General features: G+C 62.9%; 1 protein-coding gene and 1 long non-coding RNA gene across 3 annotated transcripts in view; one reads left to right on the plus strand and one right to left on the minus strand.

The window, feature by feature from the left end:
* LOC130859597 (uncharacterized) overlaps window positions 1–9,510 on the plus strand; it is a 50,991-nt gene extending 41,481 nt beyond the window's left edge. For both annotated transcript variants that reach the window (XR_009055225.1, XR_009055224.1), the window contains 2 exons: window positions 4,505–4,582; window positions 9,372–9,510. This is a non-coding gene — a long non-coding RNA (uncharacterized LOC130859597). The remainder of the gene's footprint in view (window positions 1–4,504; window positions 4,583–9,371) is intronic.
* ADORA2A (adenosine A2a receptor) lies at window positions 1,323–9,916 on the minus strand. Its single transcript, XM_057747170.1, has 2 exons — window positions 9,471–9,916; window positions 1,323–3,012 (listed from the first exon to the last, which is right to left on the minus strand). The coding sequence occupies exons 1-2, from the start codon at window positions 9,800–9,802 to the stop codon at window positions 2,100–2,102; spliced, it is 1,245 nt and encodes a 414-aa protein (XP_057603153.1). The 5' UTR covers window positions 9,803–9,916; the 3' UTR covers window positions 1,323–2,099.
* Between the last annotated feature and the right edge of the window lie 13,369 nt (window positions 9,917–23,285).

Below are 23,285 nucleotides of genomic sequence, written 5' to 3' on the forward strand. Positions count from 1 at the left end.
CAGTGTGTAGGAGGGTGGAGGGAGCCGGCGTGGACAGGGAGGGCTGTGCATTTTTTTCAGTGGTTCTGACCCTGGCTATTCATGAGAACCCCTGGGGAACTGCTGCTGCCTGGGTCCACCCAGCACCTCTGGGGCAAGGGCTCAGGCATCAGCGCTCCTAAGAGCGTCCCAGGGCTTTCCTGTGCAGCCAGTCCAGGGGACGTCTGATAGAAGCGACAGTAAAATATCGCTAAAACAAACCTGTGTTGGTCTGGGGATACGTACATCTACTGTCTAGTAAAAGCATAAAGATGTGCAGTGGAACAGAATGAAACCCAGGAAAGCGGCAGTTTCCAGGTGCAGGAAGCAGGGTGATAACGTGGGGAGCGGCCGCTTGTCGTGTTTCCTCTCTTGCGCAGGACAGTGGGAACGTGGCAGTATTTCATATTTTTTGGTTTGGTTGAAATAGTTCATCGTAAGTTAATGGGAAAAAAAAAGATCACGGATTTTGCGGTCAGATAAACCTTGCGTTTTAAGTTCACTTCTGTCATTTACTAGCTGTGTGACTAGGGCAAGTACTTAACCTCTCTGTTCAAGAGAGGTGGTTTAGTCTCTCTGTTGTTTAGTCACCTGTAAAGTGGGGCTCCCGGGGCTGCGTGAGGATTACCTGTGACGTTCTAACGTTCCTGCCCGTCTTTCCCGAGTGCGCCTGTGAGACTGGAGACCAAGACTGGCCCTCGGGCTGGGGGAGGCTGCTCATGTCCTCTGGGCCTCAGACTTCTCCAGCACAGAGGGCGGCACCGCCTCCTTAGGCAGCGGGGCGTCAGAGCAGGAAACACCTGTGCCTCACATGTTTCTTGTTTCTTCCTGGGAGTAGGGGGAGGGATGGCTCCAGGGGAAGGCAGTTTAGCCCCGACCCCACCCCCATCATTTCTAGACCCCTTTATGGCCTCTCAGCTGAGGGGTGGAGCAGGGCAGTGGGGAGGGGAGGAAACAGCTCTGAGGTGGTAGCACAGCGAGGGGGGGAAGAGCCTGGTCCCCACGCTGCGGGAGTGCCTGGGGCTGGACAGGTCTGTGGCCTCTGCAGGGAGAGCAGCTGGGGAAGGAGCCCCCTGCTTCCATCCTCTTCTCACAGGAATGCAGGTTTGGGCACATGGGCATTTGGACTTTGGTGCAGCCAGGCAGCCCGTTCCCGAGGAAGATGGGAACCTGGGAGCCCCGGGCAGGCAGGCTGTCTGTCTGCACACGTGCACACACCCTTTCACACCTGCAGCACATCGCCGTACGTGTGTGCCAGGCCTGGCTGGGGAGCAGGGAAAGGAACTCAGACACCATGCTCACTGGACAAGCTCAAAACACAACGTGGCTCATTTTTATTTTATCTCAGAAAAAAAAAAAAAAAATTCCCTTCAGAAGGAAAGGCAGTTAGATGGGGCCTCTACCTGGGCAGCGCTGCGCTTCCGAGGCTCAGCCATGCTGGCCGGCCCAGCATCCTCCCCGTGCCCATGCGCTGGCACAGCTCTGTTACACCTCGCCGTCCTCAAAGGAGGTGTGCGTGGCCGCTCACGGCAGCGGGAGAGGGCTGCTGGGACTCCCTGGGCCAACTCCAGAGCCAGCAGCCAGGGAGGGAAGAGAAAATAAAAAGGGTTTCCTCACGCTTACATTTTCTCCTGGAAAAGATGCCACCTCTGAGCACAACAGCTCCTAAACCCTTGGGAAGTCTAGGGAGGGTGGTGTGTGGGTGGCAGGTGGCCTCTTGGAGCCACTCTCCAGCCTCAGGCCAGCCAACCTGCTGCTCTGTCACAGCTGCTCTGCGGGGACAAGGTGGCACGTCTGGGTGCCTCTGGAGTCGGGGACTGGCCCTGGCCAGCCAAGATGCTCTGGCGCTGGGGCCCTGGCCTGGTGCAGGGCCTCCCAGCGTGAGACGTCCGCGTCCTCGGACCCCAGACCCTTCCTGCTGGGCCTCATGCTGCTCCAGCCGGGGCTTCCTCCTCAGTCCCAAGTGGGAACCGGCCACGAGAAGGGTCTCCAGCACATGCACGCTTCTCTCGACATGACCGGTTCCACCAGCCAGGAAGAGAAAGATTCCCTTCCCTTAGGAAGGGGCAGACTCAGGGTCATCAGGACACTCCCGCTCCACCCTGGGCTTGGGGGCTCTCGAGGCCCAGGGACCCTGGGCGCTCCCCCTGGAGCTCCTGGCCGAGGAGCTCCACATCTGGGAGGCCTGTGTCCCTGTGGCACTCACGGGCACTGCCTCCACTCACCAGCCCCAGGGTGTAGCCATTGGGCCGCCGCTCAGCCTGGGGGGCGCTGCCGTTGGCCCACAGCCCGGGAGGGTGGCCGTTGAGGCGGACGCTGACCTGCTCCGTGTCACTGCCGGGAGTGGCCAGGGCCCGGGCACTGGCGCCCGCCGCCTTGAGGGGCTCCCGCTGCCTCAGGACGTGGCTGCGGATGATCTTGCGGAAGGTCTGGCGGAACTCGCGGATGCGGTAGGCGTAGATGAAGGGATTCACCACGGAGTTGGTGTGGGAGAGGATGATGGTCAGGTACATGAGCCAGGGCGGGGCGTGTTTGCACTGCGGGCAGAAGAAGGTGATGCAGTTGATGATGTGCAGGGGCAGCCAGCAGAGGGCGAAGAGCCCCACGATGATGGCCAGGGACTTGGCCGCGTGGACCTCCTTCTGCAGCGTGGACCGAGCCCGCTCCCCCGGCAGGGGCTGGCTCTCCATCTGCTTTAGCTGTCGCCGGGCCGCCAGGAAGATCCGCAGGTAGACGCCCAGCATGAGCAGCAGGGGCACCAGGACGCAGGCAAAGAAGTTGTAGTACACCATGTAGTTCATGGGGACCACGTCCTCGAAGAGGCAGGGCACCTGGCCCTCCTGGCCCTCCCCGCAGTTCTGCGAGTGGTTTCTGCCCTCCTGCTGACGGCAGCTGTTCCAGCCCAGCATGGGAGTCAGGCCGATGGCAAACGAGAGCACCCAGCACACGGCAATGATGCCCTTGGCCCTCGAGCCTGTCACCAAGCCGTTGTACCTGGGGAGAGGAGACCAGCGTCAGAGGCCTGGGAAACCAGGGCGAGGGAGGGCCGAGAGTCAGAAACCCAGAGCGACACCCCGTCCCCCGTGCACTGGCCACACGGTCTTGGACCAGTCACTTCCTGCCTCTTAGCCTCAGTATCCTCTTCTGTCCGGGGGGGGGTCCAAGCCTGGCCTTTTCTCACAGGAGGTGACAGGAGAGCAGGCAGCCTGGAAAGGGCGGCCACTGCACAGACGTCCAGGTGATTATCGAGTGGTGTTATGAGTAGCCTTGGGACTTAATTAGTTTGGTTTGAAGGAATTACTAAGTGATTTTGGGGGGGAGGAGGGGAGAAGTTATGACCTCCACGTTGATAGCAGTGGATGCTAGAGTGGGTTTCCCTTTGGAGTGGGGGCGCGTCAGGAGGGTACTCACTGGCTGGGGACCAGACCAAGCCAGATCAAACCCGTAGGTGGTTCACATCTCTTGTGCTACATGCCCTTCCTTCCCCGCTTGACTTCGGATCTCCAGAAACCCCAAGGAGAGCTGGCACAGGTGGGAAAAGGAGGGGTGGGAGGTCCCAGGCCAAAAGAGATACTCCCTTCTCCCTTCCAAATTCACCCACAGCTCTCTGGAGAGAGATGAGACCCGTGTGTCTTAACGTTTACATAGCAGCCTTCACATTCAGAGGAAAGAGCTGCACGAGATTCTAAGGTCCAGAGGGGAGAAGTAACTTGCCCCAGAGCACTCAGCACTCTATAGAGTGCCACACTCAGCCCCAGACTTGGGGAGGGGCCTAATCTGCTGGCCCAGAAGCAGACCCCAGGCCAACAAAAAAAGGTGGCATAGATTTTATTAAAAGAATGGGCAACCAAAAAATCACCTCCCTGACTGAGGAAGGCGACCTCAGTCATCTCCGAGGGATGACCTTGAGTTTAACCGTTTTGATTCCGGCAACACCAGACTGCCCTCCTCTCTACCGAGTAAACCCTACCCATCCTTTTTAAGTTCAGGTTAGGTATCTTCTCAGAGAAGTTTCCTACCCACGCTCGACGAATCCCCACCCAACCTGGGCTCCCCAGGCTGGGGCCCTTGTGGGTCCCTGCCCCCGTCTCTGCATCACCATCACTGAGACAGGGCAGTGTCGCAGTGACCCCTCACAGTAGGGGTCAAGGAAAAGCAAACTTTACTGAATTCCAGAATTGGAAGTACCCTAGAAACGAGTCCATGGGGTGGCATACACAGGGGCTTACAGGTCGCAGACGTGTGAGGCAGGCGGGCTGGTGGGCGTCACCCCGCATGCAGGAGGCAGCTGAGACCGCTCAGCCACCCCCTTGCTGCCACCACCACGCAGACTCGCCCGGCGCTGCCAGAGCTCAGGAGGGGCTGGGAGCTGACGTTTCTGGGTAGGATCTCCCATGGTTTAAATTTTGTCAGCTAATTCAAATTAAGGAAGAAAAACCCTGGTGGCCCCTGACCTCTTATCTAATCCACCCCCCTCATTTTACAGGTGGAGAAACTGAGGCCCAAGGAGAGGAATGGACTTGCCACGGACATTTCCAGGAATCCAGAGGCAACTCGGGCCAAGGTAAGAGCGTCAATTCTGAACCTAAATAGGAAGCAAGCAGGACTGTTCTCCGGAGCTCTGCAGCCCCGTTCGGTGGGGGCTTGGGTGCCTGCACCAGGAAGGGGGTCATTTCTACCAGCCACAGAATGCCTACACCGCCCTGTTTCCTGTTCTGGAGCTTCAAAGTGAGGTCACAGGTTACTTTTTATCCATTTAATACTTACACACACTTGCTCTGTGCCAGGCACTGTTTTTAGTACTCTACAAATAGTGACTTATATAATCTCATCATCAACTAAGAGGCTATTTTTTCTTTTTTTGGGCTGCCTCAGGTCTTAGTTGCAGCACGCGGGCTCTTCCTTGTGGTGTGCGGGCTTCTCTCTAGTTGTGGCGTGTGGGTTTTCTCTTCTCTAGTTGAGGCAGGTGGTCTCAGTAGTTGTGGCCCAAGGGCTTAGTTGCCCCACAGCATGTGGGACCTTAGTTCCCTGACCAGGGATCAAACCCGTGCCCCCTGCATTGGAAGGCAGATTCTTTACCACTGGACCACCAGGGACGTCCCCATAAGCGGCTATTTTAATGTTAATATTTTTCTGAAGAAAAGCATATCCCTCTCTGGGTTCTAGCACTGGTGCATTCCTATTTAGCCGTGTTGTCATGCTGCCTTTCTGAGCCTTGGTTTCCTCGTCTGTAAAATGGGACTAAGAATCGGGGGCCTGTGAGCACTGTCCCATGAGGGCAGCATGTAGAATCGGTGGGTGGAAGTTATAGGGAGGTGGATTGAGGCTCAGGTAAGAGAGCTGGTCTCAGGAGAAATGGGCTGCCTCGGGCAGTGGTGAACCTCCTGTTATTTGAGGCAAACAAGCAGAAGCAAGCAGTAATAGGGATGGTGTAGAGGATCCTAGAGGCCACCTGCTCTGGAGATTTTCAGATTGTTCTCTAGCAGCAAACCTTGTCAACTGCATTCCCAGGCAGTCACAGAGCTGGAGCTGCTGAGGAAGAGAGGAGGCCTCATAATGTTCACTGAATGAGTGAACTGGGGGGGAGCGAGTGAACTGGGGGGGAGCCAGGGCCCAGCCTGAAGGCTTCTGGGCACATGGTCTGAAAATCCCTGTCTGTCCAGTTGTCTGCATTTAGAAGAGGAAACCCATGAGAGGAAGTCTGTCACTGCATTCTGTAAAGAAAGCCCCTCCTGGGGGCAGACACAGACACACATTGATAGCACTTGCCTGTGTGCAAAGGATGTCTGGAAGGGTTCCCAGCACTGCCTTCCAGGAAGGGAGCTGAGGTGGGGCAAGGGAGAGAATTCTGCACTGTATATGCTTTTGTGGGTTTTTTGATGTTTTAATACATGCAGGTATTATGTTAAGAAGATACCAAACAGATTAATTTTGTTATTTGAAAGAAAGACTTTTGGGCTGAGAGCCCCGGACCCAGGCTCCCAGGGGACCGAATGAACATTAGGGCCCAGATGGAACCACGGCCAAGCAGCGTTCCCTGGGCTGTGTCTGCGACTGAGGCAGTCACGTCTTGCTCTCCTGGGCCTCAGGCATGGGCTGCCTGCTTGGTGGAGGGGGTGCCAGGGCCATCCAGCGTCCCGTTCTGCTCCTCTGGGGAGCCCAGAAGTGTCACAGGAAGCTGGTGTCAGAGCCACAGCCCCCGCGTTTAGAGGTGCTTCTGCCTCCTTCCTGGGGGCTCCCCATGGCGCACATTGGCGGCTTGCCCTGTGATCCAGCAGTGCCCCCACGGTTCAGGTTGGGGCTTCACGTGCACTTGCCCTTCGGTCAGCAGAAGGCAAGGCTCTCCTGAGTTTTCCAGAGGAGCCACTGACCTGCGGCTAAAATCGAAACTCCCTCCTAGGCATGGGCAGGCCTGAGCCAGCCTCGTGACCTCCCTGCAGGCCTGTTCTTCTCTCTGTCACCTCTCCCTGGCCCAGAGCCCAGGCACTTATTCCTTTCCTGGGGCCTTTGTCCAAGCTTGGCCCCCTCTATTACACCTGCCTGCGCCCCCCGCCTGCCACCAATGTCCATTCCAGTGCATCCCCAGCAACCCATGGCGTCACCTCCCACAGGGAGGCCTCGCTCCTGATCCTGCCCCCTTAGAAGCCAGGGCACTCAGGTTTTGTCCCCCGGGGAAGTCACACAGGACTCGGCTGCCCCATAAGAAGGCCTGTTTCCCACGGGGAGAGAGCAGTCACCAGGGGCTAAAGAGGGACGGGAGACACGGGGTGTGGAATTCCCCTGGGAAAAGAAAGCCTTCGTCAGCTGTCGCCCTGGGAGTTCTGTCCTCTGGGGAGACAGAGCGCTTCTCTGCCTGCCTCTGGCCAGGCTCTGCCCTAGCCCGGCAGGGTCCTTGCACTCGGGAAGGAGCACACAGATTTTTCTGAAACTGAATTCTTTTTAAAAAAAGGAAAAAGAAATTAATGGTGAATGGTGCAGGCCTGAGGGTAGCCAAGTGGACCCACTGAGCAGATCAGGAAATAGTACACAGGGGAGGCTGGATTCCAGCTGGAAGGGGACAGAGGAGGGGTGGCAGGAACGGGCAGCCTGAGCCGGGCAGTGGCCCCAGAGCTGCCAGGAGCCCCAGGTTCCCATCTGCCTCTGTCTCGTTCCCACTTGTGCCCAGCTTGCTCTCAGGAGCCCCACAAGGACACCTTCACGCACTTTGTCCTCTGGGCACTCGCCGGCCCAGGGCCCTTGAGGAAGAGGAAATTGGAGGGACCCAAGGGAGCCTGGAGCAGCATGAAGGGCCCTGGAGTCCCTGCGTCAAGAGACACTTTTCCTTCTCCGGCTCTGGCCTCCCCACGAGTAACAGGAGGGTCATGACATCCGCCCGGCCACAATGCTGGCCGGGAGGATCAAAGGAGACACTGAGCCAACATCCTCTGGCAACCACGGCACTCTCTGCCCCGAGAGGGAGGTGAGCATCAGCTCCCGCGTCATCCCATCAGCTCCCTGACCCGAGAGAGCCAGGCTGACCCTTCCAAAGCCCTAGCGAGTGGAGCTCAAATGGCCAAGGTCTGAGTGGAACGAGGTCCTACTCCAGAAGGTAGTGGGGGGGGAGGGGGGGGATGCAGGCCGGGCCAGGGCTCAGGGTGGAGCAGGTCATGTCTCTGAACCTCCAGCAGCTGTAGAAAGACCTGAGTCCCCATCCACCCCATCCTGCCGTCCCTCCTCAGGACTCTGTCCCTCCAGTCCACTCACGGGGCCCTCAAAACACCTTTGTGAGCTCAGAGGCATAGAGACCTGGCCCCTTTTATGGATGAAAAATGGGCCCGAGAGAGGCAGCCGACTTTCCACAGTCACACAGCATGTGCCGTCCTCTTGCATCAGGAAGGATGTGACCTTTGGCTCTCAAAAAGCAGAGACAAGAAAAAGAAGCCAAGGCCCTTTTGCTTGAGACCAGCACCCCTGATCTCTCCCTCGAATCCACGGCTCCTTCAGTCAGGGAAGAAAGTGAGAGCAACACCTCTGCTCCCCAGCAAACGTCCCTGCCGGGGCTGGCCCGGCCCAAAGTGGACGCCAGTCAGCCTGGGAGCCCTCAGACAGGCCTCTGTGTCCTGGATCAGCCTGGACTCTGGCTCTGCCATTTAGGCTGTGCCCTCTATTAGGGCCAGCCAGAGTCCCCTTTTCTTTGGACAAGGGTCTTAGGCTCTCCTGAGACAGAGTGTTCCAGGAGGGCCGCACGGGGCCCAGGCGTGATCAGAGTGTCTGCCTTCCCCTTTGAGCCCAGGGGCAGCAATGGCCGCCTGGCCCAGGTTCTGGGAGACGGGGGCCACCCCGTGACCAGTGCTCAAGAGACAAGTCACAGAGGGTGGCAGGCATGTTTCTTCCCAGGCCCAGTCCTGGCTGTGCTACCAACTTCTTGTGTAGCCCTGGGGGCTGTCTCCTATCTCTGAGCCTCATTTTTCCATCCAGAAGATGAGAGGAAATGACCTTTAAGGTTGCTCTTGGGTTTGACACTCTAAATTTCCATTTGCTCACTGAGCCTGTTCCCCGTCCTGGCCAGGGCACCCTCAGCCCAGGGTGGGCTGCTGGGCCTGCTGTGTTTCAGAGAATTTGCCACTGGATGGGGCACACCATCCTTTGAGACCTCCCTCAGGGCCTGCAGCCATCTAGGCCACGGAACCCTGCTCCAGGGTGGAGGGACAAGGAGGTAGGGTAGAAGGCCCCCAGGCCACCCCCCAGGGAGGGACACACTTCCTAGCCTTGTCCATGGGTAGGTGGTGGTAGGTGGAGGCTGCGTTTAAGTGAACTCAGCCTGAGGGAAAGTCTTCGTTTACACAATACGTGGCTGAAGTCATTTCACAAAAGTTTTACCATAAAAACCCCGTCCAGCAGCCAGCCCCGTCCCCCATGAGCACTCGGTGACTGAGGAGCACCGAATTTGCATAGAGGGCCAAGTGACTCACCAACGCATTTGGCCAAGTCACTTCCCCTCACTGGGTCGTTTTCCTAATGTGCGCGCTGCCGGCCGACCCAGAGGGGCTGGAGGAAGGCAGGCGGGAGGGCTTCTGGCCCTGAGGTGCTGTGGTTTCCTGTGGTGCCCACCCCGCCCCAGCATCATGCTGTGTGAAGAACGGCCCAGATGCACCCACCCAGGCCTGGGCCACACACATCTGCCAACAGCAGCCCAACCCATGCAGCCCAGCCTGCCCTGTGCCCACAGGGATCAGCTGGTGTGGCATGATTGCTGGACACGTGCCAAGCCCTGGGCAGCCCCAGACTGGCCCCCCAGGGCCCCGTCCTCAGCTCAACAACACACTGCCATCCGACCAAATCCTGACCCCTGGTTCACCCTCATCCTGACACAGACCAGACCCTGGCACACGGAGCCTCTTCAGAGACGGGGCCCCGAGCACGAGGTGTGCCAGCGAAGAGAACGTGGGGCACCCCCCCCAGCCCCGGCTCACCGGAGTGGTATGCGGATGGCGATGTAGCGGTCAATGGCGATGGCCAGGAGGCTGAAGATGGAGCTCTGCGTGAGGACCAGGACGAAGCAGGCGAAGAAGAGGCAGCTGTGGCAGGCGGCACAGAACCCGATGCTGATGGTGATGGCAAAGGGGATGGCGAGGACCCCCACGGCGATGTCGGCCGCCGCCAGGGACACCACAAAGTAGTTGGTGACGTTCTGCAGGTTGCTGTTCAGCCACACAGCCCAGCACACCAGCACGTTGCCCAGGATGGCCAGCACGGCGATGGCCAGCTCCACCATGATGTAGACCAAGGAGCTCACGGTGGACATCGCTGCAGACAGGCGGGGCCGGCGAGGAGGCAGGCCAGGCCAGCTCACGGTCCATAGCTGCAGCACAGCCGGCCCTGCCCAGGCCCTGAGCCCCTTCCCAGGAGCCAGGCGCGTCCCTGCCGTCAGGGGGGCCTCCCCAAGGGCTTATCACAGCCGACTCCGCGTCCCCAGACGCCAGGCCCTCTCCGGGGGCACTGGCAGCATCCTGGCCGCGCTCAGCTTCAGAGTTCCTGAGGCACCTGCCAAGGGAGACGCCGTGTGAGGACCTGGACCACGGGCAGGGGGCACCGCTGAAGATTCCCGGGGCAGCCCTCAGCCCTGGCTCCCCCACGCCCTCCCCACAGGCCAGGCATCCGCCTGAGGACAGCCCACCGTGCCCTGCCTCTCCCGCCCGACACGGGGGGCCAGGGATCAGCCCCCAGTCTCTGTTTTCCTCCCAGAGGAGCTGAGAGCGTTGAGTCCCGTGTGCTGGCCCCCCAGGCGCGGTTTCTCAAGCTTCCCGTGGCAGCCCCACCCGTCTCCCGAGTCCCCGGGCGCATCACTACCCTACAACCCGCCCTCCTCCCAGAAACGTCTCCTTTACCCCCGGGTCTCCCAGGACCACCCACCTTCTCTCTCAGCCAGCCTCAGTTTGTGCCATCCCCCACGAGCCCTCCCTGGGGACTGCCAGCACCTACCTATGCTGCCCGTACGAGCAGCAGGCCCAGAGGCCCCGGAGCTCCCACCTGGAAGGCTCTGGGGGCCCTCTGGTCCTGTCTCCCGCTGCCGGCAGGTAAGCCCTCTTGCCCTCACTGGCGGTGCTGCACCGGCTGCTGGAGCAGGCACGGAGGGGGCCCGCCCCTCAGCAGCCCTGCCAGCTGACTGCACATCTGGGCGGGGCGGCCGCTTGGCTCCCCTCCCCCCCCCCCCCGCACTCCCACCTCCCACGCCCGCTCCCCAGCCTGCGTCTCTGCCTGGCTGGTGCACTCAGCCAGGACCTGCTGGGGGACTGTGGGCAACAATGTTTTTCCTCTCTGAACCTCAGTTTCCCCACGGATGCGGTGGGGAGGTGGGACCCCAATGGCCTCTGGGGGCCATTTCAGTTCTCGCCCATGATTCTATGAGAAGGAAATGAACACATTTGAAAGGGCTCCTCCAGAGTCAAAGTGTCATAGAAATGTAAGGAATTAGTGTCACTCAGGAGAAGCAGAAGTCTTAGTCTCTCCTGCCCGGACCCCCAGGAATCCCCCTTGAGCTTGTGAAACAGTCTCCATCCCTCTGCCTCCCCCTCGTCACACTCACTGGTGCCGCCCAGCAGTGTCCCCCATGCCAAACCCACCCCTCCTCCAGGCCCGGGCTCTCACGGATGCAGGTGCACGTGGGTAGTGGCTGCTGCCTACCCGGGGACAAGAAGCCTGAAGCTGCTTTTCAGGCTCACACCCGCATCCTCCCTCTCTCCTCCAGGACACAAGGGATTGAGGGGACTGGCAACCTTGGGAGAAGGTCGCTTGTGGTCCCTGCCTGTATTCCAAGGGCCTGGCTCCCCCCGCCCCATCCAGAAGGTGATGTGGCGCTGCAACAGGCGACCCCATGTTCCCTTCTAACTCTGATCTGCCTCAGGTGGCAGGAGCTGGGTGGGCACGGAGAGGCACACCAGAGAGGTGTCCCCTATGGCCACTGGGAGGCTTGGAAGGGGGTGCCCAGCACCAGGGAGCAGGAGAGAAAAGAGGAGGCTGAGCCCTTGAGAACTCGAGGGGTTCCTGTAACCCGCCACTTCTCCCAGGCCTGGCAGGAGCCTGCCTCCAAGCGGCCACGGAGGAATCCCAGCAAGCCCTGCTGCGCACAGGGCACTGCCAGCCAGCTGCTTACAAAGCGTGTCACTGGCGGAGTTGGGGCAGATCAAGGCTCCAGGTGCTGTCTCTCGCCACACAGCGTCCCTTGGTCTTCCCGGTCTGCAGCCCGGAGCAGCATTCACCAGGGGCACCCTGAATGCGGAGGCTGTGTGTCCAGTGTCCTGTCCTTGTGCTGCAGGAGTGAAGGGACAGCCCCAGACCTGCCTCCCATCTGGGCGCCTCCCAGGTTCAGCATCACCAGCAACGGGCCACTGTCCAGGCCGGCCCAGCGAGCCCCAGGGCCCCTGCCTCCACCACCAGTGAGCGACCCACCCTCCTGACAAGCCCCTGGCGTCCTTACCCTGGCCTCAGCCTCTCCAGGGGAGTCTGCATTGACAGGCACACCGCCTCTGCCGGTGCCAGCAGCCCAGCCTAGAAGCCTGACTCGGCCCGAGGCCATCGTCCAGGTTCGGAGGGTCCTGCCCAGGGTCAGATGGGCCGGGACCACCAGTGATCCACCTGAGCCAGATAAGTACGTTTTTGTGGAGCTGAAGCTGGGTGGTCGGGCCCCACTGCCTGGAGCCCTACTGATGGGGTCACACCACTAGCACCTGCCCTGGGTGCTGGGCTGACTCCACGTGAGCCGGGATGCCCAGCATGGAAGGGCCTTTGGGGACCCTAAAGCCCTCTGTTCAGAGAGGATTTTCTGGCAGCGTTGGGATCCCTCATCCTCTGGGTTTCCCAGTCACCTGCACTGTGGGCTCCCAGGCCTCAAAGCACCTGGTACCAAGACCCTTCCTCACTAAACGGAAGCTGCCTTCCTGCTGCTCAGCAGGCCTGGGGCACCCTCTCACTCTTGCGGGATATAACAGACCCTGCCACCCCAGTCAGCCCTGCGAGGAACCAGACACACCCCTGCTGGCTGGGTCTAAAAGGCTGCTTCCCTGCACACTGGGCTCCCCATCTGCCTGATACAGCTTTCCTGCAGGCCCTCCAGCAGCTGCCAGCACACCCTGGGTTGAGGCTTACCTGGCCACACAGGCAAGCTGGGCATCTGCCAGACTAGAACCTCCCCACCTTGAGCACAGCGCATCAGTAGAGCCCGAGGCACTGTGGCGCGGGCAGGGCTGGGAGGCGATCGTAGCTTCCCAGCTGTCGGACCACAAGTCAGCCCAAGGTTGGGGGGGTCCTACCGTGTGGGCTTTGCCAGACTTTCGCGGTGTAAATGCTCCCACGATGGCCTGTTTCGAGCTACTAAGGTGTCCCTGACAGGAACTAGGAATCAATGTACACAGTCAGCTTGGGAGAACCAGGCTCCAGCCACCCCTGAGCCACCAAGCCCTGTGCTCTCCCGGGGGCCACCTGCCTGGACCCCACTCCAGACCCTCTGCGATAGCTTGTGCAGCCTTCTTGGGAGCCTGGGAAAGGAGGGTGCAGGGCCTGTGGGTCATCTGTGTCCTCACTGGCCAGCCCCATGGACTTCAGCCTAGGATGAGGACGCGAAGGCCCAAAGAGGCTCATGACCTCTCAGCCTTACCATGAGCCTGAAAGCGGGGAGCAGAGCTGCGGGAATGCCCACGGAAAACAGATTTCCTGGGCCCCTGGCCCCTCTGCTTCCCTCCCTTCAGAGGCCTCCTAGAGCAAGAGGGACAGGAAGGCTGGAGGCCCCGGGGGAGAGGGCTGGGGGCAGGGCCAGCATCTGGCAATTCCCTGTGCCTCTGCGTTGGCTCTCATTAATCCCTGAGTCATCTGTTGCTAGCCAGAGGGGGAAATTAAACATCAATACTGTAATATTCCTTGTGATTGTCCCTCGTGGGGGACAGGGCAGAAGGTTTCCCTTATAGGCCTGCGTCACGTGCTGGGGGACGTGCATGATACGCCTTGAGAGGACAACCCCACAGGATTCCCCGGTGTGGGGACTCAAAACTGCCGCTTCCTCCCCTTCCTCCTCACCCTCACCAGCCTGGCCACTCTAATTAAAACTCCATTTATTAAAAACCTGCACATTTCCTGGCCCCCTGTACATCAGACTAGCAAGGCTTTCTGTACACATGCCCAGATGGTGGCTGTACCCGCCAGGGCCTGCCGGGTGGAGGTGCCCGCCAGCTTCCAGGCAGGACCCCGCACACCTGCTCCTGAGTGCCGCTCGGGGCCGTGCACCAAGGCCTGTCGCAGCCACACTGCACCTACTCCTGGGCGCCAGACTGCAGCCTGAGAATCCCCCAGTACCTTCGTGTAGCAAATGTTTCCAGGTGCCTGCTCTGCACCAGGCAGCGCCCCAGCTGCTGGAGCACAGGGAGCTCTGTGCCGCCTGCTGCCGAGCCTGAGCCCGACAGGCCCTGAGCCCACGGCGGGGGCCTTAAGGTGGACTTGTCCCAGGAGACTGTCCTGGGCGCTGGCTGCTACCCTGGTGTGCAGGCCAGTCCCCACCTCCCAGACCTCAGCTCCCACGAAGGTGAGCCCGCAAAGCACAGGAGGAAGCTTCAGGGTAGGAAAGATAAGCTGCAGTGGCCAGAACATGGAGGTTGGTTCATTCCAGAAGAGACGAAGGTAATGTAATCTAACAGTGATTTTCAAAGACATTCAGGAGGTAAAAGAAGAGCCACCATCCCATCCCAAGAGCCGGAATTATTGGCAGAACCGAAACAAGAATAGGCACATACGAACAAGAAGGGATGTAAGGGATGTGAGTGAGACAGAGGGATTGAGGTGAACACAGTTGAGACCACTGGGGATTTGAAGACCGCACTGACGAATTCTCACACAAACCTCACAGAGCAGGTAGCTGAGAGCAACAGCACCTCAGTGGGAGAGTGGAGAGGTCAACAAACAAAGGAGAAATATCTGGACGGGCATCTCAGCTCCACTCCAACCACAAGCCCTCCACTGGCCTTTGGAGTGGCCCAGGCCCGGGCAAACCACAGGGCTCTGGGACCACCAGGCCCCTCTCCAAGCCCACCAGCGAGAGCAGGGCCGTGAGCCCCGCGCTGCCTGCCGTGCCTTGGCGTCTCTGCCCTCCCTCCCTCCCTCCCTGCAGGGTTGCTAGCCTCCGACTTGAGGAACTTGGGCGGGCTGGGTGGAGGTACCCGGCAGGCACCAGTGTGTCCCCTCCCCCACAGCCCCTTGGGTGTGCAGCAGCTGCTTCCAGGGCCTGGGGGCAGGGTGTAGGCTGGACTGGGGCTGAGAGCCTGTTCCCTGCGCTGAGCCCAGCCCCCAGAGCAGCTTGCACAGCAGCAGCACCGGGGGCCACAGGGCCTTCCCCCCCGTTGGGGGTGCAGAATCCCCCTGCCACCCCCTCACGTCCAAGCCAGATGCCAGAGAGGCCTGGCCGCGGGCCCTGCCCCTCCCAGCCTGCGGTGGCTGCTCACCCCCACTGGACACCCCCCTTCTAGGGGCCACAGCACACACGCGGTGCTACATGCCCACCCTGTGCTGGAAGGAACCCAGATGGGGTCCCACTGCTGTTCCGTCCCACCCTCCCCGAGACCCTGAGCAAGGGGCCCCCCCTCTGTGCTGTGGCCCCTTGGGTACAGCGGGCTGCCGTGAGATGGTGTCCCCGCCCACGTGGCTCAGCACCAGCACCTCTCTCAAGCGAATCTCCCGCCGGCAGGACGCTAGGCACCACCATGCCTGAAAAGAGTGAGATGGGGGGTGGAGCTTTCTAAATGGCCCTGAGGACACAGACCCTTGTGGGCCCCGGGGTGGGACCCCGGTGGAAGGCTGGCCTGCTGAGGGGGCAGTGCCAGGTGCACAGCCTCAGGAGCTCCAAGAGGGTGGCTGCACTGAGGATGGGAGGGAGGCAGACCCACGTCTGGGGTCCCTGGGATGAAGATTTGATGATGCAGCCTTGGAGGCTGAAAGGAGAGGGCAAGAGGGTCAGCCAGATCAACTTGAGCACGGCTCTGCCACTGCTCCCTGGCCCACTCAGTGGCCCCTGGTACCCAGCTCACGGTTTGCAGAGGCCACGGAGGGGCCAGAGGTAAATGCTCCTGTGACAGACAGGCAGACACATACCAGCCCTGGGGGCCTCTGGGAGGAACCACCACCCTCACTGCAGGCGAGGCATCAGAGTGGCACTGACTGCCTCTCCAGGGCGCACCAAGGCAGCCTTTCTTCCAGGTGACAGCTGGGCTAACGGGAGCAGCAACACAGGTGTGACCCACAGAAAGACCCTGCCCAGCAACTTCTGAAACAGGCCTGTCCTATGGAAGGGGTGTGGGCCAGAGCAGTCTGGAAGGGCTCTCAGGGGAGGGAGTCCTTGGGCTGGACGTGAAGGACTGGGAGGAGAGGGGAGGAGGTTCCAGGCAAAGGCGACACCCTGTGCAAGGCCCAGAGGCACGTCAGAGAAGGCCTGCGGGGGCCCTGGAAAGCTGGGGGGTCCTGCCCTCTCTCCCCGACACCTCCCTCCAACCCCCGCTCCCCGTCCTGGTCAGGAGTCAGGATCCCATGGCTTCCACACCCCAGGGGCCCCTTCCGTGATTCTGTGGGCAGGGGCTGGGGGCCCTGCCACTACGCTGCTCCTTCCTGCCACCCAGGGCTCCCAGCCCTGCCCAGGAGGGGAGCAGTCTCTTGGGAGGGCTCCTCCCTGCATGCCTGCTCTGAGCTTCTGCCATTCCCCACTTCCCTTCCCCGATCTGGGCCCAGCACAGACTTCCAGGGGCCCACCCTTAGCACCGCACTTCCACGGCTCCCTCCAACCTCCAGACCATGGGGCAAACCCTCTCTTCTGGGGCTGCCAACCCTTCCCAGGCCCAGATCCCTTCCCTAGGGGCCGGAGCTCATCTCTGTCAATTTAGCACCTGACACCAGTGATGTCCTCAGGGTCCCCTGACACACACACCAGAACCTCTTCTCAGCCTGTCCTTCAAGCCCTTGCCGTCCCTCTGGCCAGGCTCCCCTTGGCTCTCACACGTGCACATCTTTCAGCAGACAAGACAGACCCCACGAGACTCTTGGGGTGGCAGTTCTAGCTCACCCAGAGTCAGGTGGCTCAGGAGGCAGGCAGGTTGAAAGGGAGCAGAAGTTGCTGAGGGATTTCAGGTCACTGCTGAGGGCCACCAGAAGCTGTGGTCCTACACAGCAGACGCTGCCCAGAGCCACCCAGAGGCCCTACATCTTGCAGGGTGTGATGCCCTGAAACCAAGTGCGTGCTCCCAGTCCAACTCTAGGCCACGTCTCTCTGCCGACAGCGATCTCTTGTGGTGTTCCCTCAATCCCGCAAGGCTGACAGCCTCCCTCCGGGATTCCCCAGCTCAAGCACAGACCCCGATGTGTCCTCTGATCTGCCCCTCACAACCAATGCCCTTCTCTCGTTTACTCTCCAGCACAACCCTGAACGTTAAGCATTGCTCACACCATCATGCTTGTTTTATAGATGAGCAGGCGAGTTCACTGGGGCAGTGACTGGCCCAAGGCTGCCCAGCAAGTGGATCAAGACTAGAGCCCAGGTTTGGGCATGGGAACCTCTGGTCTACTGGGCTGCCCCTGAAGCTAGCCATTGCCCTCTTAGGCTGTGGACTCCTAGCAGGCAAGACCAGGGTGTGGTCGTGGACCTGCACTTCCCAGGGCAACGTGAGGAAAGCAACATGCGCCCCCAAACCCACCTGGCCCAAAGCCTGTCTCCTGCCAGCCATGTCTGGGCTGCCCTCAGCCTCCTGGATGCAAAGAACAGAGAAACCAGCTTAGCCCAGAATCTGGTCTGCACTGAGGGGATGGGGAGGGGCAGTGGCCCAAGAGACTCTAGGACCTGGGAGAGCCAGGTAAACCCCAGAGAGCAAGGAGGTGTGAACAAGCCTGAATGAGGAGCTGCCGTGGACCAGAACCTGGGATGGGGCCTGGCCATCGGGCAGAGCCTTTCCAGCCCACCCCCGGTACCCAGGACCAGTCCCAGCAGGGCTAAGGAGGAAGCCCCTGACGCCATACATCTTCCCTGGCCCACTGTGCTCCCAGGAATTCTCCATCATGGCCCCCAGGGCCAGGACACCCAGGGGCAGCCCTAGCTGGGCATGGAGGTGACATGGAATGTCCTCTGGAGGATGCAGAGGCTGGGAGTCCGCAGAGGCCGGGAGTCCACAGCAGCTGGACAGGGGAGGTCAGCCGGAGCTCTAGGCGGAAAAGGAGCACAGGCCCTGTAAATGGAAGCGGGCCTGGGTGCCGCCTGAGATGGGGAAGGGAGAGCCGGCTCAAGGGGCCGGCCTAGCCCTCCCCCAGGGGTCAGCTCCAGTCCAGAGGAAAGGAGGTGGGGACCCGCCCTCCTTCGTCTCTCTTCTCCCCGGCAGAGCCCTCGGCCTCCGCCTTCCTTCTATGGTACAGTTGGGGAGATAGAAGTCTGAAGCGCGGTGGCCGCGCCCGGGACGCGGACATCTCTGCGCCGCTGGCCCGGGCCCGTCCTTGAATCCCCTGGGCACCCTGCGCCAAGTCCCTCGAGGGCCGCCACCATTCCCGCCATTCCTACGTCGGCTCAGGGCAGCCCGGCGGACGGCCAGGATAGTCGAGGCGCGCCCCCACCCCGGCCGCTCCTGGGCCCCGAGTCCGGTTCCCGCCGCCGCTGCCCACCGGACCTGCCCGCGCTCCGCCGGCGTTCCACTCCCCCTTCCTCGCCGCGCCCCAGGCGCTCGGACGCCGTCTGCTCACCCAGCCGCGCCGGGGGCCGGGCCGCTCGGTCGCTCCACCTGCGGACGGCCCCGTCCGCGGGGTCCCGCCCAGGCCGCTCTCCGCGCCCCGCGCGCGCCCCGAGGGCTCACCGGGTACCGGGCGGCCCGTGGCCCCGGACGCGCCGCCGACGCTCCCGCCCCTGACGCTGGGGCCGCGCGCTCGCGCCCCTTCCCCTCCCCGCCCACCCTGCGCCCCTTCCGGTTCACTTCGGGGCGGCCCGGGGGTCCGCGCGCTGCCCGCCGCCCGGGCTTAGGGCGACCACCGCGCCCGCTCTTCCCGCCGCCGCGGGCAGGGCTCGGACCCCGGCCCACGACCGCGCCCTAGGGGCGGCGGGGCCCCCGAGGCAGGGGGCCCCTCCCCGCCCGGCGGGCCCCGACGGCCCCACCCCGCCCGGCCGCCCGCGCGGGGCCCCAGACCCGGGGCCCCCAGACCCGGGACCCCGCCGACCTGCCGCTCCGCGCCGGCTCCCGCTGTCTCGGCGGCCGCTCGGGCTCCAGCTGCGGCCGCGGCGCCCGCGGGCGCCCCCTGCAGGCGGCTTCCGGACGCGCGCGGCCCTCGCCCCGCCCCGCCCCGCCGCGTGGGGAAGTCGAGGCCGCGCGGCCCCGCTAGCCCTCCCCGCGCGCCCTCCCGGCTCTCGCGTCCGCTCGGGACGCCCGCCGCCCCCGCCCCGCCCCGGGCCGCACCCCTTCGACGAGACCCACGGCCGCGTGGCCCAGACCCGCGCTCCCTCCCCTCCGCCAGGCAGCCCCGGGGCTGCCCCTTGCCGCTCACGTCGGAGGTGGGCGGGCGGTGCCGTGTCATCCCGGGAGGCCCCCGGGCCTGCTCCTCACATCTTCCCTTGGCCCCCCAGTTCCTGAAGGAGGGGCGTTCCGCCTCATACCGGGGTCCTCAGGGACACGCCTGCGGGCCCCCAGCCTTGCCCTCCCTCCCTGAACCTGGCCCCGGCTGGCGGGGCTGGGACACTGGTACCTCAGCTCAGGGGATGCTCCTAGGAAGCCAGCCCCGATTCCAGGGGCCCCCTGGGGCCTGCTCAGGTCCTGCCCCTCCCCAGCCGCTCTCAGCGAAGGGAGGGGGTTCACCTGCATCCCTGAAGACTCAGGAACCTCAGACCCTCGCTCTGGGAGTTCGTCCTTCTCCCACCCCCCCAGGTCCAGGAGGTGGAGGTTCCAAATTGGAAACAACCTCACACTCATCCGGCCCAGCCCAGCCACACAAGGGGACCCGCTTCGAACCCTCAAATCCGGACAGACAGACGTGGAGTAGCCCCCGTTCTCTGCACAGCAGGACGAGCCGCTCGGAGGGCAGGGCGGTGGGGCGTGGGAGCCTGCACAGGCGCTCCGCCAGCGCCTGTCCCAGGAGCAGAGCCCGAGGTGCCAGCCTCCATCGCCTGGCAGCCTCTGCAGCTGGTTCCCGCCCCGTTCAGCCGTTTTAGGTCACCTGCTCCCCATTTCCCCTGATGTCCAGTGGGCCCCCCTTGCCAGGCACAGGGAGGCAGAGGAGGGCGGGCTGGGAGGGGCCAGGGGCCAGGACACGAGGAAAACCTGAGACCTCATGGGAAGAGGCACGTGAGAATTTCACATTGGGAACGTCCCCCTGTCCTGATGCCTTTCCAATCTCCCACCTGGCGTCCGCCCCCTCGCCCCCTGCCCCAGTCCTGGCTGTGGTCCAGCCCCAGCTGGCTCTGCCGCCCTCCCCCGCACTCACCTCCACTGACGGGGTTGCCCTGGTTGCCTCACTTGTAAACTGGGACTGTGGTCTTCCTGCCCTGCCTCCTCCTGAGCTGTGCCAGTCAGACCATGAGGGACCTGGGGAGGTGCTGCCCTGACAGGTGCGGCCCTGACAGGTGCTCCCCTGAGGCCCTTGGCTTCCCTGTGCTTCTGGCCATTACATGGGACGAACTCCTGCTCACCCCTGCAGGGCCCGTATTCACTCACATCCTCACGCGACAGACTTGCAGGGAACAGCTCGGGAGTCACCGGGGGCCCAGACGGGACTATGGGGGTTCAGAGGGCAGAGACCAACACGCAGCCAATCCCAGGGTCACTCTTGTCCCCTCGTCCCCAGCATGGGTCCCCATGAAGCTCTCCCCTGCCATGCCCATTCTGGGGCCCAGTGGCCTTCCTGCCCAGACCTCCACAGGTGTGGCCTGGCCATGCGCACACCTGCCCCGTCCTGGCCACACCCAGCGCCCAGGGGCTGAAGGCTTCACTTGTGCAGCCGGCCCTCAGGGCCAGAGTGCCAAAGCCCTCAGAGTCGCCCGTGGGGCCCCGTGGGAAGCACCTCTTGGTGTGGGTGCCCCAAGCCTGGGTAGCTGTGTCCTCAGGCCAGGGGTGGCCAGCAGGGGCTGGCTCCGCTCCAGCCCTAGGGCTGGCTTCCTAGACCCTGGAACTCACCTGGCCTCGAAGCAGGTCTTCAGCTTCGCCTAAGCAGCCCTTTAGAGGTGGCAGGGGTGGGGGGTTTGCTCCAATGGTCGCATGTCATTTGCCAGGTGCCTTTGTCCAGGTCCCCAGTGAAACCACTGCCCACAGAGCACATGACAGGAAGCAGGCACGTGGGAGGGCTGCTCAAGAACGGTGCCTCCCCCAGCAGCGAAGGGGACCCTCTGCTGTCCCGCCCAGCCAGCCAGGTGCCCTTGGCCTTGAGCGCTCTCCTCCGCTGGGGGCCCTGCAGGCCTGAGGCAGCAACGAGGCCCTGGCCGGCCCCATCGTCTACCCCCGGCCCGTGGTTTCCCTGCCCAGCCCCACGCCAGGCTGTGAGGGCTGCGGGCACCGACCCTTCCTCCATCCAGGCCTGGGCTCCAGACAGGGGGCCAGCTGCGCTCTCCTGCTCCAGAACTCCGTTCTCAGATCCCCAGCCCCGGCCGACTCCCACGGGCTCTCTGTTCCTGCCCAGGATGCACCTGGGTGGCCTCCCGCTGGGCCACGTCAGGGAGAGAGGCGGCCAGACCCTGGATGAAGCGCCCAGTGGGGTGCCGGGGCCAGCGTCCCCGGGAACCGCCAGGCCACCCCAACCGTACTCACCAACCTCTCCTCTGAAGGGGAAGGCCCTGCACGCTTCCTGGGGCTCTGGGTTGAGGAAGCGGGGGGGCCTCACAGGACTCCAGCTGATGCTCAGACTAAGGCCCCCAAAGCAGAGTCACACAAGGAAGCCAGGCAGCTGCAGAAGCACCCCATCCTCCAGCCCAGCCCCAGCAAGATGCTTCAGCCCAGGACGGCCTCTGCTGTCACGCGGCAGCCCTGCTGGGGACCCTGTGCCTCTGGGCCGATCTGGGAGCATCCCTGTGGATGCGGAAGCTGACGTCCAGGTGGGAGCAGGGCCTTGTCCTGGGCAACGGAGGCAGGGACAGCCCCTGGCAGGCGAGTCTTGTCACTCACCAGCCTAAGAATGGCCCTAAGCCGGGGCCACAGGCAGCCCCGCGGCAGCAGCCGCCACAACATGAAAGCTGCCCCTCCCCCCTCCCCCCAAACCCAGCCCCCGCCAGGCACCTCGCTGCCCCTCATCACAGACAGCAGGATGCCTGGGAGCAGGGGCCCAGGGAGACCCTTCCTGGGGTGACCATACTGAAGAGGTGAGAAGAGCCCCAGGCCCTCGGAGGTGTTGCTGGCAAACCTGGGGGCGGCCCGGGTGTCCCTGCTTCCTGCCTGATGGGTGCTGGTGACGGCCCACCCCAGTCTCCTCCTCAGCCCTTCTGGTTTTGCCACCTAAGACCCGCACCTCGCGGTGTCTCCCTCCTTGGAACCTGGACCCACCGCCCACCCCTGCCCTGATAACGCGGGCATCACCGTCTGTCCGTCCGGGGGGCCTGCCCCTGCCCCAGGCCTGGCACAGACCACAGGCCACGCCCAGTCACCCCACCCTCCCCACAAGCCCCCCAGCTCCTGGCCCTCCACACCCAGCCTGCTCCCCCAAGCGCTCCCAGCCAAGGGGCCAGGTCGAGCCCAGGGAGCGTGGAGCCCTGTGCTCCGTGTGCCCGCCCCGCCTCCTGCGGCGATGACCAGGGCGGCCCGGCCCAGTCCCAGCCTGCTGGGGCCGGCACTCCAGCCAGCGCTCTCCCAGCAACCTGGGGCCTGACAAGCAGCCACCCCTCACCCCTGACACAGCACGGGGCCCACAGGCACAAGAGCCCCGATGTCTGTCCCCGTCCCCCACTAAGGGACCCCCTCATACAGAACGCGGCCAACCCCCGGCGGCGGGAGTGCCATGCGCTGGGAGGGGAGCCAGGCCTCCCTGAGTCCGAGAGGACGTGCCCCAGTCTGTCCAGCTGCGCGGAGGAGGCTGTGCAGGTGAGGAGTCCGTGTGCCCCCAGGGCAGCTGGCACAGCAGGCAGGAGGGGTGTTCTGGGGAGGGACCCCACCCTGAGGAACCGTGGCTAAGACAGCAGTGCTGCCCCCACTGCCCGGGGTCCCCCCCCACCGCCACACGCAGGGCCCGCAGGCCCGTCTGGACAGCCTCCCTGCAGCAGCACAGCTGCTGAGCGGGGAGCGGCCGGAGCCACGCCCGGGCCTCGACCTCCCTGAAACCCCTGACCCTGGGGAGGGCGCCCGGGCCGCCCGGCGTGAACAGGAGGGGACGCCGCGGCCTCTGCATGCGACCTGTGACCTGTGTCGTGCAACGTGACGGGCCGCCCTGTGGAGTCACCATCGCTCCACACGAGATGCACAGGAAGGAAAGCCTCACTCGCTGGGTGCCTGTGAGTGGTATAATTATTGATTTTTTTTGTTTGTTTCTCTGTAATTTTATACATTCTCAAAATTATCTCCAAGAACACACCTCTAAAAAAAACCCCAGAAAACCTCCAGGCACCCTCCCCCACCCAGAGCCGCACATGTCTGGGCCACAGGTGGGGAAGCGGGGGCCCTGGCGCCCGACAGAACCTCGCGGTCCCAGGGCTGCGCAGGCCGCGTGGCCACCCGGCCCATCTCCACCCAGACGCAGGCAGGTGGCCCCGGCCTCCCCCGCCCCAGCCCGCGCGGGCCCCCCCACGCCGCCTCCTGGCCCGTGGGCTCCGGTCAGGCGCC

This window comes from Hippopotamus amphibius, chromosome 8 (genome assembly GCF_030028045.1).
Source record: "Hippopotamus amphibius kiboko isolate mHipAmp2 chromosome 8, mHipAmp2.hap2, whole genome shotgun sequence".
NCBI lineage: Eukaryota > Metazoa > Chordata > Mammalia > Artiodactyla > Hippopotamidae > Hippopotamus > Hippopotamus amphibius.